General features: G+C 32.9%; 2 protein-coding genes and 1 pseudogene across 3 annotated transcripts; all 3 read left to right on the top strand.

The window, feature by feature from the left end:
* Nucleotides 1-1859: 1859 nt before the first annotated feature.
* Nucleotides 1860-3259, top strand: LOC149387399 (putative pinoresinol-lariciresinol reductase 3). The gene is made up of 5 exons (XM_089622906.1): nucleotides 1860-2075; nucleotides 2171-2305; nucleotides 2484-2721; nucleotides 2797-2972; nucleotides 3059-3259. Exons 1-4 carry the CDS (start codon nucleotides 1890-1892, stop codon nucleotides 2880-2882), a joined length of 645 nt encoding a protein of 214 aa, XP_089479032.1. The 5' UTR covers nucleotides 1860-1889; the 3' UTR covers nucleotides 2883-2972; nucleotides 3059-3259.
* On the top strand, nucleotides 3059-5143 carry LOC149387398 (putative pinoresinol-lariciresinol reductase 3 pseudogene; annotated as a pseudogene). The gene is made up of 3 exons (XR_016300667.1): nucleotides 3059-3293; nucleotides 3986-4191; nucleotides 4862-5143. The product of XR_016300667.1 is annotated as a putative pinoresinol-lariciresinol reductase 3 pseudogene (transcript).
* On the top strand, nucleotides 5139-16106 carry LOC149387397 (uncharacterized; the record flags this gene model as incomplete). The annotated part of the gene is made up of 5 exons (XM_089622137.1): nucleotides 5139-5303; nucleotides 6540-6723; nucleotides 6831-7128; nucleotides 7215-7384; nucleotides 15685-16106. Coding segments are annotated over 5 exons (855 nt in total), but the record flags the coding sequence as incomplete, so codon positions are not given.
* Nucleotides 16107-17887: the final 1781 nt, after the last annotated feature.

Here is a 17887-nt window from a genome sequence, read left to right as displayed (position 1 = left end):
CCAAGATTAATTTTTTTGAAAGTGATAAATTGCTCATAATAATCTTCAAAAAATTTAATCTTGACTGTCCATTTTTTTTTAAACGTAAATTTGGCTATTTTGCTGAAAAGTTGAAATATTGACTATTTTGCTAATCAATAAGTTTCAAATGACTATTTTGTACAATTTTTCCTTTTATTATTCTAGTTTATAGAACCCAATAACGAATATAGCATACAAAAAGACCAAAATTTAAGATTTTTTTTTTCTTTTTTTTTCATGTTGTTCCATTATCATGCATTTCATTATCTCATATTCACCACAATAGCTCTTACAATAAATTCCCATTAATTAACACCACAAATTAAATCAGCATTTTTTTTTTCTTCTCCTAGAAGTTAAGTACCAAAATACATAGGAATCAATTCAGGGTCTAAGGTAACCTTCAATGAGTTTTTATTTATTGGCCGAAAGGATTTTTTGGACTGATTTGCGTTCCGTTTCGACTATTAATTTTGTGGTTCGTGGCGCTGGAGCAAAACGTCATGATAGGATATTGGCCGAAGGAGATAGTGCCTGATTTGGCCCACGGAGCGGACGAAGTGTCGAGGGGCGATTCCCGGACGGGTTCTATGACACCGCGGCTTATTTCAGAAACTTGCATTTTGCTTTGGATGGCCTTAAACAATTTGCGCCTCTAAACAATGACCCCAATGTTCAAGAGCTTATTATGGGCACGTCTAAGTGTTTTAAATTGAAAAATGATAGGCTCACATCGTCTGACTATTGGGGCTATAGATTTCTTTACGGAGGACCCGGTGGTTCTAATTGCGCTCATTAGCTTATATATGTATTTGAGTAATAATAATAATTATAATAATTTCCATTGATTTTCTTGTATTTTGTTTTGTTATAAAAAGCTTGAACCGATTTATTTTTTTCCTGGGTGAATTTTCTAATCATGATAATGTTTTTATTTTTTATAGTAGAATGCTTGCCTGTAGGGTCTTTGAATTTGACGAGTTTTGATGTTTGGGTAGATAACTTATTTTTTTTAATTAGACCTTTTTAATGGAATTCTAAGTGGCATTTGATACTAGATTTGAATACGGTATTTCTGTTTTTTAACTTTAATTTGACCGGTTCTCTAATCATTCTTACCACGAGCGCAGCTAACTTATTCCAAACTTAATAGCACACCTGAATTCAGTTCTTAAACATGATAAGCTTAGATAAATATGTTATTGTAAGAAAGATGACGATAATTATAAGCGAGACTCACTAGTGTATATAATTAGGTTAGATAAATGGAATTTTATACTAAAAATATTGAAAAGATGACGATAATTATAAGGTCCCTTATGATAGATGTTTTTATTTGGACATAATTGCCTCACTCTATTCAGTTGTAGGGTTTAAAATTAGTTTACAAATTAATACTTATAAAATATAGGGTATTACTAGAAGAATAAAAAAGGGATCCCAATAAAAAATGTAAAAGGACATAAAAGTCTACCATCTTAAAAGGAACGCATTTAAGAAAAAATGGCATTAATTAACCTATAATAATTTTTTATGTCCTTTTTATATTTGTTAATGCATCATATTTTGTATATATTTTAGAGAAAATGATATTTATTGCGTCCCTATTTTGAGATCGGTAAACTTTTATGCCATTTTTTATTTTAAAAATAACTTATATTTGCATAAAATTTTACATTAAAAAAAAGAGACGAATTTTGTAATAAATGTGAAATGAGACACAAAAAAAAAAAATCCAATTTTAAAGGATACTTATTCAAAACTTAGATCGTCATTTTTCACTCGCATGTCGTTTTATTTGTATTTACGTCGTTTTGGCACACGACTTGCGAGCATAGCTTACTGAGAGCCACCATTGACAGCCGAAAATGGAGGAGCAGAAGCAGAAGAATAGAATTCTGATCGTCGGAGCGACGGGGCGTCTGGGAAGGCATTTGGCCGAGTTCAGCCTCCGATCATCTCATCCCACCTTCGCTCTCGGTAGGTCATCTTCCTTCTCCCTCGCCGCCGATTCACTCCGATCCCTCTCCGCCGCCGGACTTACCATCCTCAAGGTCACTACCTCTCTCTTTCTCTCTCTCTCTCTATATATATATGTATTATTTGTATCTCTGCATTTTGGCTCTCTCGCTCACTATGTATCGCTCAGGGTTCTCTGGAGGACGAGCAGAGTCTGGTCGAGGCCGAGAAGCAAGTGGATGTCGTAATCTCCGCAGTACCGAGCAAGGAAGCTCTCTCTCAGAAGCTTCTGATCAAAGTCATCAACCAATCTGGTTCGATCAAGGTCAGTTTCGCTTTTCTCTTTCTCTTTTATCTCAGTCGTGATTAATTATGAGAATTTCAGTTCCACGGATTTTCCCTTATGTTAAAGGTGAATCGAATTGTGAATGATTGACAGATTTTGGGTCCTAGGTGAAGTGAACTCTGTTTGATTAGTCTTCATTGTTTTTGTAATTTGATAGAGGTTTATTCCGTCTGAATTCGGAGTTGATCCAGATCGGGCTCGAGTTTCCGATATTGATGGCGGTTTCTACTCGAGAAAAGCCAAGATTCGCCGCCTGATCGAATCCCTGGGAATTCCCTACACTTATATATGCTGCAACTACTTCATGAGGATGTTCCTTCCCTCGCTCGTCCAGCCCGGTCTGAGCTCTCCTCCGAGGGACTGTGTCACTATCTTTGGCGACGGAACCGCCAAAGGTGATAGCACGGAAAGCCTGTGGATTCAGTTGAATGACTGTTTTATGATTAACGGTGTTTTTTTTTTCTTGGCAGGCGTGTTTGTGAGCGAGAGAGACGTGGCTGCATTCACGATAATGGCGGTGTATTTGAGGCCTCCGGGGAATGTGTATATTCGATGAACGAGCTGGTCGGGATTTGGGAGGGCAAGATTGGGAAGAAGCTTGAAAAGGTTTTCGTTTCGGAGCAAGAGCTTCTTCGGAGGATTCACGGTAATGAAAATTTGGAATTTTTTTTATTTTAATTTTCAGTGGGTGTTTCTATGACAATGTGAATCAATTTTGAGGGTTATATGCAGAGACCCAATATCCTCAGAAAATGGAGATGGTTTTTGTGTACTCGGCTTTCGTGAAAGGAGACCAAACATACTTTGAAATCGAGGCCTTTGGCGGGGTAGATGGGACCAAGCTGTACCCAGAAGTGAGGCACACAACCATAAGTGAATTTTTAGACACGCTTGTGTGAGCAAGTTCTTAGCGGAACGATTTTTTGTGGTACAAAGTGGCCGAGTTGTAGAAAACACACCGATTATGGTTAGTCAACTTTGTTGTATTTTTTTTTTTGGTGAGGCGTTGGCTCTTTTCCTTCTATGCAGCAATGGAATTTTCTCTATTCCGTCTCCTGCCTCCGGGCGGGAGTGAGATATTAATAAGAAATTTAAGTTTCTTTATAAAAAAAAAATGAATTCAACTGTGTTCTTGATGACATGATGTGGTGATTTAATTCAACAGTATCTTTTTTTTATATATCTTTTATTTATTTATTATCAATATTTCTTATGTATATTATATATAATACAAATAGATAGATAGATATATATATATATATATATATATATATATATATATATATATATATATATAAAGCTTTGAATATACATATATATATGCATATAACTTATCATAATTTTTTATTTTTAAAATATATTAGGATTTGGAGACTTATATATATTTTGAGTTTTTTCAATTATATTATGTTATAAAATTTCTGTCGAGATATCAATCGGTTCGGTATAATCGGTAATCGGTAATCGGTAATGAAATTGTTATAGGATATCCATCGATATATCCGTCGGTAGTCGATATATCAAAAAAATCAAAACTCGATATATCAAAAAAATCAAAACCTCGGTATCGATATATTAATCCTTGGGCCGAACAATTTAACCCTACAGTAAATAATAAAAGGCCCAAGGAGATTAAGGTCTTATCGGCCGTCCCTGCAGGGTCAGCCTGTGACCGGACCATCGCATACGTCGTCCTCTTCTTCGTGGACAAGATCTATTCCGTGACTGGGAGCTTGTGGGACAACTGCCAAGTGGACCGATTCGTCCTCGGTGTGACGTGTGCGAGCTTGAGTGGGACCCGCGAATCTGTGCATACTGTTGCAAGGAGTGTAAATTCATTGCCCATGTTCATTGGTTTTCCCGAGGTATGCTGTGTGTATGAATTTCCTTCCATAACTTTTTTCTTATTATTCTTTATGAATTATAAATGGATGTTTACATGTCCTGATGATGATGCTCTTGGTAAAAAATTGCTTTCCTTTTCTCATGTCTTGGTAATTTTGGCTCCAAAATGTTCATTTAATACGTGGCTCGTGAGATAGTCCAGAACTATAGATGTTTTTGTTAGGACTGGAAATATAATTTATATGTTGATTGTTACTTGGTTCATAAATAGAGGTTAGAATTAATCATTTACCTTTGTGCAAGGCTTAGCCTCTGAGAGAGTTTGGGGTCTCTCGAATTCCTTGATTATCTTGTATTTAGTACCATTCTATTGAATATATTATCTTCAAGGTTCTTATCAGCTTTTTTTTCTTCTTCTGGTGAAAGCGAAAAACACGTATAAAATGATCCACTATTTAAAGCACTTACAGAATTTTGTCTAAATGATGGTATTCATGTTGATCGATGATGATCTACATTCTCTTGCCACTAAACTATAAGCCTAAATCCAAAAGAAGGGACAAAATATTAAAAGTTAATTTATCATTCACAATGTGATTTCAGTGTCCTAAGAATAAAAATAAATGTGAATCAGAAGAACAATGTTTCGCTGACATGATTATAATTTTTTTTTTCCTTTCGGTATACTAGATTCAAAAGACACTGACAAGAGAGTTGAAAGACGTTGAACTCAAGGTCGTGGGAGAAAATCCACGGGATTCCAAGGACGAACCGGACACGAACGAAATAGGAGAAACCGAGGAAGACAAAATCATAACCAGACTATCCGAAAAGGAATAAGAAATCCTGCTTTCCAGCTGCAAACTTGACTACATTCACCTCGTTAGAGAAACAAAATACATTCTCTGGAGCTCGAGCTCCGATCGTCCGGATCTCGGAGACAAAGATATCGAGCACGTCTTGAAACTCTCCCGATTCACTCACCAAGCTCGAGCTCCCACAAACCGACCAAGCGCTTCACGTCAGGCGAGTCAAGGGTCTCTTTTGTGCCTCACGCTTTCGCTCCGGTCCTTATGAGCCCCTTCTCAGAAGGCTCGGGGATTTCAGCATCACTTCCGTAGACTCGTCGGAGGTATGGATTGGCTGCTCTTCCTGACTTTTTTTAGTTCCACTTAGCATGTTACACCCGTTTGGTAAATTAGTACATTTTTTTTATTGAGTTTCATGCTATTTATTTATTTAATTATATTTAAGTATAAATAAGTGTTCGGAGTGGGCAGGCTAATGAAAAGAGATGTCTAATCTATTATTTTAGACTTAATTTTCTATTAGCTGGATAGTGGAGTGTAATCTGAGGGATTTTTTCACTTCTTGAATTGTGAACAGAGTTTATTTTCTAGTAGGTTTTGGGGTCGGCATCGCGGATAGTTTTCATATTGATTGGCTAGGGTTTGGTGTATTGGGCTCGGAATTGTGTATGGTTTTCATATTGATTGGTGATTCTATGAATTCATTCTAGAGTTTTGGGGTTTTTTTTTTTTTTTTTTTTTTTCGTATGATTAATAATCGGTAATAACAGTTACTACAATTATCAGTTATGGGTTTCTGATTTTTTCTTTCTAAATCTCTTATAGTTAATAATTAATATTTATTTTTTAATTGAGCTGTATTTCAGCGTGAATATAGGAAAGAGAGCATTCAAGAAGGACTTTTACGTTTCATTTTTTTTTTGTTATGTAGTCTCATAAATTGAATATGTGTTTGATTATTCTTTGTATGATATATGTATGTATGATTTCAATTATTTACGGGTAAGCTTTCATTTCTTAATATATTCAATAAAAAAGCGAGTGTTATAAACTACTATAAATCATTATAAATGAGCGTAAAAAACAAGTTATTCTAAAAACCCATTTGTTAAACTACTATTAATCAATTTAAACAAACAAAAAAAACTATGATTAACTGTCATTAACAATTATCAACACTTACATGGAGATAGAAAATGAGAAAGTAAGAAAATTAATTCAATATTAATTAAGTTAAAAAAACTGCCATGTAAATAATTTTTTATTTTATTTATTTTTTAATTTAAACCGGTCAAAAGGTATTTTTGACCTTTTTGATTAGTTAATAAGTTGAGTAACGAATTTTCAATTATTAATTTTCCCACTTATTACACATTTTTGTTGAAATGGGCCTTAGTGCTAGAAGGTATTTTGGGCCCACTGCGTGTAACCTTATGCGGCCCATTGTGTTCGAGGAATTTTCCGTCATTTTCCCTTTATTTTTTATTTATTTATTTATTTATTTTTTTTACTTTCCGTCATTTTCCCTTTTTTTTTAAAATATGTGATCTTCTCTCAAGTTTGTTCCTAGGAGATTGTGGCTTCACCCGAAAGGAGACCTCGAGAACGGTGGTGCCGACCACGTTTCACTCTACTTGGAATCTGCTGAGGAGAAAAACCGCTCCGGGTTCGAGCTCGATATCTACGTGAGTTTCAAGTTCTTTTTGCTCAATGATTTGACAGACCAATACTTGACCGTACAAGGTACGAATTATTCAGGAGACATACATGAAAAAAATCTTTTAATTTCATACATATACATACATCTAGTGATTCCGTAATAATAATGTAATCTCGTTGCGGTGATGAAGATGCTGAACATCCCGTGAGCCGGTTCAACCGGCTTCAGACCAAATTGGGAATCGCAAAAGCGTTTCCGCTGGAGATTCTCGAGGATCCTTGTAAAGGCTACATTTCACATTTAGGCGGGTGCGTATTCAGGGTTGAAATCTTTGTTATCGAGTACAGCGGCAGAGTAGAGAGCGTTTCGATCCTCACGGGCAGAGAAATAACCAACCGAATCTTCACTTGGGTGATCAATAGCTTCTCCAAGCTGGGGAACGAATCGCACGAGTCCGAAGTTTTCGCTTCGGACAAAACGAATAAGTGGTGCGTGATTTGTCCTGTTTTTCCCTGTTTTTTTTTTTTGTTTTTTTATGTATAATTATTAGTGTTGTTGTGCCGGGTTTCTGTAGGGTGTTTACGATTCTTCCGACAGTCGTTCCGGAAGGAAGTATGAGAGTTATAAGATCAATGGTGTTGGAGTTATCTCCGGTGACATTTGGTGAAATTTGCGGGTCGGTTTACGCAGAGTATAAGCTGAGAGTGCTCGATCAAATCAATGGCAAACACTTTGAGCGCACAGGTATGTCCACCCTTTTTTTTTTGTTGCAATTGTTACCAAATTTGCCTACTAAGAGCATGTCCAATGTAGTGTTAAAAAAATCGAGCTAAATGTATAATTTGATGCACAATACCAAACAATCCAATTGAGTGCTATAATTTGTGTCTAAAATTGTAAAACAAAAGAAATCCATTTTACTATTGATCCCAAGGATTTAGACTAGCGGGCTTAATTAGTTGGGTAAAATCAGATACCCACAGTTAAAAAAAAATAAGGAAAATTTCACACATATATCGTTTAAAGATGATAAGTCACTGAATACCTCAATTATTGAATATTCTATAAAAACCTCTTTTTTTTAGTTTTCAGATGATTTAATAGTTACATGAAATTAGACGGTAAAAACAACCAAGAAAAAGTTAAAGGAAACGGTAAACAATAAAAAAAGTCAACTATTCTATATGTTGTACTAATTTTGTCTGTCAATATGTACACAGCCAATAAAAGATTGAAATACCAAGCGAATTATGAAGTGATTATAAATTAAAAATAAAAATAATTTTCTTTTTGTTCAGTTCAACAACACTGCTAATAGGTTCAGTACTTCTCATAAAAAAATTGACTTGCCTTGATTAAATCTAGAATTAAATGTCTGTGCTATGAAGCTTCGAGCTTGTGAGTTTCCGGCGTTTTCCTCAAGAAGTTGAGACTAAGTTGTGTTGTTCGCCACCCATAACAAAAGAGAGGAAAAACATTAAGCAAAATGTCACATTTATATAAAATAAAATAAAAACACCTTTAGCGCTATTTTGTTAAAATAAAAATCAGAGAGTATAAATATTATTTTGTTAAAAATCTGAAATTCTGAATACCATCTCTTTCAATTTCAAAATCTTCTTTTAGCGCCAATTTTTTTTTTTTTCAACTCCAATCACAACACTAAATTTCACACTAAAAATACTATCCTTCATTACTATATTATTAAAATCAATAAAATAGTAAAATAAAGTTGGTTTGGTAGTGATTGGAGAAGATTTTGCACTATACTTGATGATATACTGTGTGGGAGGAGTTGGTTTGAATCAATGTCATATCAACATAACGGCTAAAAAAAATATATATAAAACGTATGCTACATTAAAATCCTTAAGTGTAAACAGACTTAATGATGCAGAGTAAATATGAGATTTTAATAGAAAATCTTAATCTTTTATTTTTTAAATATATTGTAATCAGAATTAGTTTTATTAGTAGTAGTTAAGTATTAGTATTCTCTATATAGAAATAGATACTATAGTTATATAGCATATTCTCTACGTGATAATATATATCACTAATATATCATAGTATTAGTTATATCCTATATATAGTATTACATACGTAAGTTTTAATATCCTTTCTATATATAATTTAGAAATAATATATAATATTAGTTATAATATATATGTATTCGAATTCTTACATTCTATATATATATATATATATAATTAAATAGGTTTATTTAGTATCATATACGTATTAAAGTATTGAATATTTTATTTTATTTAGTTTTTGAATTCAGGATCGTAGTAGAGAGAGATTAAGGTTTTATTATAAATAGGCTTTTAGACCTCATTGTAATGCAGTTTTAAAATGAATGAAAAATCGATCTTTTGATCAAGAGTGTTTTTCCGTCTTTCCTATAATCCAAGTCTACATCACTTAATTAGTTATAAATCTCTTTGTCTTTCATGTTTAGGTATCGCCGCATATTTTACATTATTCAACGACAATGTTGCTGAAGAGATATTCATTAAATTGTTCTAGCGGCATTGTTGTCAAAGATAGTTAAATAATCAAAATAAATGACACGAATATTTGGCTTATTTATTCGCAAAAACATCTGTGACAACACTGTCATCGAGATTCAATTAATTTAAAAAAATGTTTCGGCTAAATTTTAAGCTGTTAATTTTTCTTCTCTAACCATTTCGGAAAAATGAATCTCAGCCAAATAGGAGATACCCGTTCATATTTTTAAGGTAAAGCATGTCCATTTTCTGTAGTTGTTGCAACCGACTATGCATATTAAGCAAGCAAAGAATGGAGTCTAAAAACTAGAAAGTGAAGTTACATGTCAAGTGATCAATCTTTGACCAAGTTTTGAATACAGAGCTAGTAAAGCAAAACAAAATAATAAGAAATTTAAAATTTCAATTACATATATGGCATAGCATAGCCAATGTTTTTTTGTCTTTACTTTCACTATCTTTTTTTAATACCATATATTCATACATTCCCTTCTTACGGTACAGTCTAACTAATTATCGTAACATTGCACTGTACATCTTTTAAACTTAAGTTTTTATTCAAGAATTAAACAGTAAGTCCTTATCAGTGTATATATTGCTTTGAAGCTAGCTATGGTAATGTAACCTCTCTAGAGAAAGAAAAAGAAAAAAACTTCACCTAATTCACCAACACATAGCCAGCCTTTTAAGTTCTAACAAACTATATACTTTAAACTGAGACATTTTAATTTGAATACATACACATACATGAAGCCCTATAAAACAAGTGTGAAACCCCACGCTTTTGTCTCATTCAGAAAAGAAACATATTTTTTATTATTACTACCCTCTAAAGCTCAAACACATTCTTCTTCAATAATTACTATCAGTTATAACTATGATGAAGATAGCCAAAAGAAACAACTCATTTGATCATCACTTCACTATATTGCTAATATGTCTCTGCTAAGAAAGATTTGGGTTGATTTTATTATAATTGCGCTCAGACACACTTTGAAAACTAATATTTGGACATTAATTGTTTTATATATATATATATATATATATATAATAATATATATATTTATGTACATATATATACAAGTATATAATTACAACTTAACAAGCATACCAGTTTCTCTGCTCTTGCATTGAATGATCTTTTACCAATGAAACACAGATACACAGATGAGCATTAACTCTTCAAGTGCTTTGATTCGTGACACAATCAATTGGTCGCAAAAAAGCTATAAAACAAATAATAATACAAAATATGGACCCACTTTCGTGGATTATTTTCTATTGATTTTGGTAATTTGAACTTTAATTAATTCGTGGATTGTGACGATGGATGGAGAAATTGACGGAAAACAAAAGGATAGTTTTTGCTTGGAAAAATTAAAAAGGTTGTTACTCTTGTTCTTGTTGGAATTTTGTGATGTTGTAGAGATTCTATACACACCTGTTTTCCATTTCCAATACCAATTTTTTTTATGCGAGACAAATTTCCAATATTTGACCATCTGAAAAAAAAAGTTCTAAGAAATGTTTGTTTGAAAGTACTGTTGGAATTTTTTTTTATGAATTGCTTTTCTCCCTTTAATGCATCATCACATGCTTGTAAAATATATTTGAATTTGAAACTTCCATACTAAAAATAAAATAAAATAGACAAGTCTAAATATCAATTTCTGATAGCCCTCATCAACATATGAAAGAAAATGCTGATAGCTACACTTCAGGGAATAAACTATAGCCTTTAAAACATTGAGGAGGTTATTCATATGCATTAAAGTGAGATGAAAATAAAATAAGAAAACAACCTTTTGTTTGTTTTAGCTTTTAGTACGGGAAGAAAAGAGGATGTGTTGAATTCTCTTCCAACAAACAAAGAACTTTAGCTTTCAAAAAATAAAAATGAAAATAACGACACTATTAGATAAGATAAAAATATATTATAAAAAGTCATATAAAAAGAAAGATAACGAAAAAATTGATAAATGTTGTGAAAAAACTCCCAAAATAATTCCCTCACTTTTACTCATTACCACATATTTTTCTTGGTCAACACAAAATAGAATACAAGTTTCAAATTTTAGCAATGAAAAATGTTACAATGGTAGATAATTTGAACCAAAGAGCCTTAGTCAACTCTATATACATCTGCTAAAAAGGTTCAAATCGAGAGATCGATGATCATTTATAACAATGAACGCATTGAATTCATAAGCTAACGAAAACCACTGAGTAATCAAACAAATACCAGAATGTGGTCGCGAACTTCTAAACTAATCGTCCAAGCCCCAGAATGGTCAGGTCTATCTCTCTCTCTCTCTCCTCTCTCTCCCTCTTCTCACTTCGTCTCTCTCCTCTCCCCTCTCTCATCTTCTTCTTCCTCATTTTGCTTCCGCCATTTTTTTTTCCAGAATGAGTTTATAGTTTCAAGCCGAAAACGACATAACATGGACAAACGGCATGTCATTTTCAGAGAAAATCAAACGAAATAACATGGAAAAACGACTTTCATGAGTTCGTCGGCCGTTTTCCCGACGAAAACGACACCGCCGGCGAAAATCGGAGAATTTCGGCGACATTTAAATCCATGTTTGCAAGTATATCCCTTGATAAAAAGGCATCATAAAAAGTTATATCCCTCAAAAACACTCTCACAGAAAGATAAAGACTTAAAAAAACATCTTAATTTGCATTCAGTCCCATATACATTCTTCCAATTTGTCGTATAATGTTTGTGGCGACATTAACTGTAATCGTCCAAAGTTACAATAGCTGGTAAGATTATTGAAGAATGATATTGGCTTTCACCAAATAAGACACACTTGATTTCATCACATCGTTCCTACAAAAGGGTTTTTCCGGTCACCACCATTCCAAAAGGGCTTTTCGGTCACCACCGTTCTCCAATTCTAGGGTTTTGAATCTGCAGAAATTACATATAATCCATACATAGATATATATGTTATTTTGCTTATATTCTGTTTTTTTGTTATATATAGCTAATAATGTAGGTTTAGGGTTTGCAATAAACTGGAAGTTATTTTTGCTTCTAATAAATAAAAAATGTACATAATGAGACTTCAAATTTCTTCTTCTTCTTTTTAATAATTATGACATCAGACATCAAAACACCCTTTTTCGATAAAACGTGACGAAACACTTGCCACTAAATAGATTCCAAACATTCCAATGTATGCACACTGATACAGATGATATTGAAAAGAACATCTCAAAATTACATATACAACACTTAAACTAAGCCAAACAAAGCTTTTGTTTTGTAGTAGCTAAAAAAAAATACTAGTTCATAACAGAACTCATCTTATTTGTATGGGTGAATTATTTCTTCTGATATATCTTAACAGTTGAATAAATATACGGATTGCAATAATCTGTCAGGATAAAGTAAAATAAAAAGGTATTCAAAACATTAAATGGAAAGAGTGGATTTTCAAAACTAGCTTTCAGTAGGAAAATCACGCATCTGAAATACGAAATGAACTTGATCATTGATACACTCGTAATCAAATGAGAATCTGTAAATTGTATGCCACGCTGAAATTAGAGGTCAGCCCTAGAAATATACATATACAAATGAAAACCCTAGAGATGTATGTAGATCGGCAAAATTTTAAAATCAATGCGTCTGTATTAAAAGCAAAAGATTAACTCTACTACCATAAAAATACCCCACGAACAATATAACACAGTAGATAAAAAAAATAAAGAAAATTTAGATTAAAAAACACCTAGTTATACCAGAGGGACTTTAGGTGATAATGTTGTATATCAAAGTGACGACGACAGAAAGATAGAGAGTACGAATGAGTGAGATGCTATAGCTTCCATGCATTTCAAATCATCTGTGCTCTCTATCTTCTGTCAGCATCTATAAACATACACCACCATGTCTCCTCTAATTAACACAAACATAAATATAATAAATATGTATGTATATATATATATATATATAAATATACATCAAGCGAGAGGGAGAGAGAGTAGCGGTAATATTTTTTTTAAATGCTTCTAGCCGTGATATTAACTTTTTGTGGTTGATACTTGATATAGGCAAATTTAGAGAGAGGGAGAGATAGGAAGAGAGAGAGAGAGAGAGAGAGAGAGAGAGAGAGAGAGAGATGAGAAGCGCAGTGATGTTGTTGAGACTTGAGAGATATGAAAACTTGTTGTGGATGAAGTCTATTTATAGGGAAACTTGTGGTTATGCAATCATTATTTTAAATTGTCTTTTATTACTTGTTAATTCGTGAGAAACAATAAGCTTATATTAAAAAAAAAAAAAAAAAAAAAAACTGTGAGCCTATACACGCAAAACAATAAATATGGAGAGCAAGTTGAGCAAACGAAAAGCTGATCATGCTCGAGTAGAAGCATAGACAACTCACACATTTACAGTTAAAAATATGTCCTATTGGGACTTTTGTCTTCATCTATGAATCTGCTTTTAAATTTTGATATATATATATATATATATATATATATATAATTTAAACTAATAATTTGAGTTCATGGCTGAAACAAAAAATAATTCGTTGAATGTTCTGCATCCCACTTATACTGGCAATCATGCATGGTGTCCTTTTTGTGCTTTGAAACTTGTTATTTAGGAAAGAGAGAAATTTTGTATTAAGAGTAAGACTAAAACACAATTACACATAGGTTTGTCTGGACCTTTTTATTTTTTCCTTTCAAGAACCAGTAAACTGGCTGATATTTGATATTAGGATTTTGAGGGTAATGGTCACACATTAAAGTTTAAATACACTTCTAATGGTGTTAGATATCGATATCAGCACGATTTTTCAGTTTTAGTTCATATACATAGAAATTTTACACAAAGAATAGTGCATATAATAATAATAAACTCTACACAATTTTTTAATGGTTTGGTTTATAATAACACAAATACATATATAATACCATACATAAATTCCATAGACATACATATATCTTATATGTTTACACATTACAAGTATATACTTATAATCATATTTTTTAATCAAGTGAACAATTAAATGAGTTGAAATAATTAAGCATATGATAAAATAATTATTTTAATTTAATATAATGTTTCATGCGTAAACATGGCTTTTTGAATAGAAAGTGGATATTTATTTTAGTTCACATTCATGTGTCTTGAAACTTCACAGTGGCACTTGCATGGTTAATTCTATTCGAATTTCGAACCATTAGTTGTTTGGTTAGAGTGAAATGTCATTTAATGTTATGTATGTCCAACAAAATAACTAATAAAACAAGGTGGGACATGAATGAAATGTAAAAAATTTCGGTTGGCAGAAGATAAAAGCATTGGGGTAAGCAAAAAAAAAAAAAAGGCTGCAAGAGATAAGTTTTTTTTTTTCAGAAAGAGATAAGGTTAATAATTAATGTTACAATGACAACACTCACGTTGCCAAGAGATATATGAGAACACAAAAGATGTATGACAACACAAAAGAGAATCCCTCGTCACACATGTCATATCTCTAGCTTGTAGTCTCATTGATTCACACACATAGGGGTTGAAAAAAAAAGAGAGTATATATATATATATATATTGTTGTCGTATTATATATAATGTTTCATGCGTAAACATGGCTTTTTGAATAGAAAGTGGATATTTATTTTAGTTCACATTCATCTGTCTTGAAACTTCACAGTGGCACTTGCATGGTTAATTCTATTCGAACCATTAGTTGTTTGGTTAGAGTGAAATGTCATTTAATGTTATGTCCAACAAAATAACTAATAAAACGAGGTGGGACATGAATGAAATGTAAAAAATTTCAGTTGGCAGAAGATAAAAGCATTGGGGTAAACGAAAAAAAAAAGGCTGCAAAAGATAAGTTTTTTTTTTTTTTTTTTCAGAAAGAGATAAGGTTAATAATTATGTGATAAGGTTATGTTACAATGACAACACTCACGTTGCCAAGAGATGTATGACAACACAAAAGATGTATGACAACACAAAAGAAAATTGCTTTCCTTTTCTCATGTCTTGGTAATTTTGGCTCCAAAATGTTCATTTAATACGTGGTTCGTGAGATAGTCCAGAACTATAGATGTTTTTGTTAGGACTGGAAATATAATTTATATGTTGATTGTCACTTAGTCTATAAATAGAGGTTAGAAATAATCATTTACCGCTACCCTTCTGAGAGAGTTTGGGGTCTCTCGAATTCCTTGATTATCTTGTATTCAGTACCATTCTATTGAAATCTTCAAGGTTCATATCAGCTTTCTTTCTTCTGGTGAAATCGAAAAACACATATAAAATGATCCACTATTTAGAGCACTTACAGAATTTTGTCTAAATGATGGTATTCATGTTGATCGAAGATGATCTCCATTCTCGTGCCACTAAACTATAAGCCTAAATCCAAAAGAAGGGACAAAATATTAAAAGTTAATTTATCGTTCACAATGTGATTTCAGTGTTCAACAATAATTAAAGTGAATCAGAAGAAGAATGTTTCGCTGACTTGATCATAATTTTTTTTTTTGTTGGTATACTAGATTCAAAAGATACCGACAATAGAGTTGAAAGACGTTGAACTCAAGCCCGTGGGAGAAAATCCATGGGATTCCGAGGACGAACCGAACACAAACGAAATAGGAGAAACCGAGGAAGATGCTGTATCTAGTGATTCCGTAATAATAATGTATCTCGTTGTGGTGATGAAGATGCTGACCATCCCGTGAGCCGGTTCAACCGGCTTCAGACCAAATCGGGAATTGCAAAAGCGTTTCCGCTGGAGATTCTCGAGGATCCTTGTAAAGGCTACATTTCACATCTAGGCGAGTGCGTATTCGGGGTTGAAATCTTTGTTATCGAGTACAGAGGCAAAGTAGAGAGCGTTTCGATGCTCACGGGCAGAGAAATAACCAACCGAATCTTCACTTGGGTGATCAAGGACTTCTCCAAGCTGGGGAACGAATCGCACAAGTCCGAAGTTTTTGCTTCGGACAAAACGAATAAGTGGTGCGTGATTTGTCTTGTTTTTCTCTGGTGTTTGCGTTTTTTTTTTTTTTTTTTGGTATAATTATTAGTGTTGTTGTGCCGGGTTTCTGTAGGGTGTTTACGATTCTTCCGACAGTCTTTCCGGAAGGAAGTATGAGAGTTATAAGATCAATGGTATTGGAGCTATCTCCGGTGACATTTGGTGAAATTCGCGGGTCGGTTTACGCAGAGTATAAGCTGAGAGTGCTCGATCAAATCAATGGCAAACACTTTGAGCGCACAGGTATGTCCACCCTTTTTTTTTGTTGCAATTGTTACCAAATTTGCCTACTAAGAGCATGTCCAATGTAGTGTTAAAAAAATCGAGCTAAATGTATAATTTGATGCACAATACCAAACAATCCAATTGACTGCTATAATTTGTGTCTAAAATTGTAAAACAAAAGAAATGCATTTTACTATTGATCCCAAGGATTTAGACTAGCGGGCTTAGTTGGGTAAAATCAGATACTCACAGTTAAAAAAAAATAAGGAAAATTTCACACATATATCGTTTAAAGATGATAAGTCACTGAATACCTCAATTATTGAATATTCTATAAAAACCTCATTTTTTTTTTAGTTTTCAGATGATTTAATAGTTATATGAAATTAGACGGTAAACAACCAAGAAAAAGTTAAAGGAAACGGTAAACAATAAAAAAAAGTCAAATATAACAGGAAAAGCTTTAAAAAAATATCCTTGGAATAATAATGAGACATGAGATATTCTCGAAAAAAAAAAAATTAACCCGGTAGTCGAATAATTTCCTTAAAAAATAATAAGCATTTTTTTATATTTGGCGTTAGACCATTGCTAATCACACCACTCTAATTATGTAGTAGAGGTCCCAATTTTATAAGGAAGTAGCATTTACAATAGAATTCTACATCGGAGCATACGCGTAACCACATATTGTAAGATACTGGGCGTTTAGCAATGTGAAACGTTTAAATTGGTTATTTAGCATTACATATTCTAATGGATCCTTTTTCTATATGCTGCAGAGAGCTCATGTTTTGAACCCCCGAACAAAAGTCCGTGCAGCCACTTCACTCAGCTTATGCCGTTGGAGGATCTTCACGATGAGTCAAATGGATTTATCGTGAACGATACCCTGATTTTCCAAGCGGAATTTCTTGCTGTCTCTAAAACCAAGATGTGTGGCCAAAAAAGAGAGAAAAGTGGAGGCGACAAACGAGAGCGAGTGAATGCCAGCTCTTAAAAAAAAAAAAAATATGTTCATGGGGTTTTTGTATATGGTGTCCATAATGTTCAAATGTCAACTTTCCATAACTGGGGCTTGATTTTTCATTATCTTGCAGGGGAGTAGCAAGTGACGGTTTTTTTTATCTTGGAGCGGAGTCTCAATCAAAAGAAGCAGATTGCTAAGTTTTGTTGATAATTAATTTTTTTTAAATCAATTTTTTTGATGCTATGCTTCTTTTTTTTTTTCTTTTTTTTTTTCCTACTAAGATGTTATGCTTCTGAGGGGACTTAGTTTTTATAGTGTATAAGAAGTATTTGCATGTGCTAAGTTAAAGTTATCAAATCATGAGTTTTTATAAGCCATGTGATATGATGTAAAAGAATTCTCAACTTTAGTATGGAAGAGGGTATTATTTTGCAGGAATTTAAAATGTTCGGGTATTATTTTGCACAATTGAAAAGTGAGGGTATTATTTTGCAGAAAAAATGAAATGGGAAGGGTTTAATAT

This window comes from Urtica dioica, chromosome 8 (genome assembly GCF_054948205.1).
Source record: "Urtica dioica subsp. dioica isolate 48M chromosome 8, U.dioica_male_clone48M_v1_H2, whole genome shotgun sequence".
NCBI classification, from domain to species: Eukaryota; Viridiplantae; Streptophyta; class Magnoliopsida; order Rosales; family Urticaceae; genus Urtica; species Urtica dioica.
Note: the sequence above shows the minus strand (reverse complement) of the source record. Positions and strands in the feature narration are given on the sequence as shown.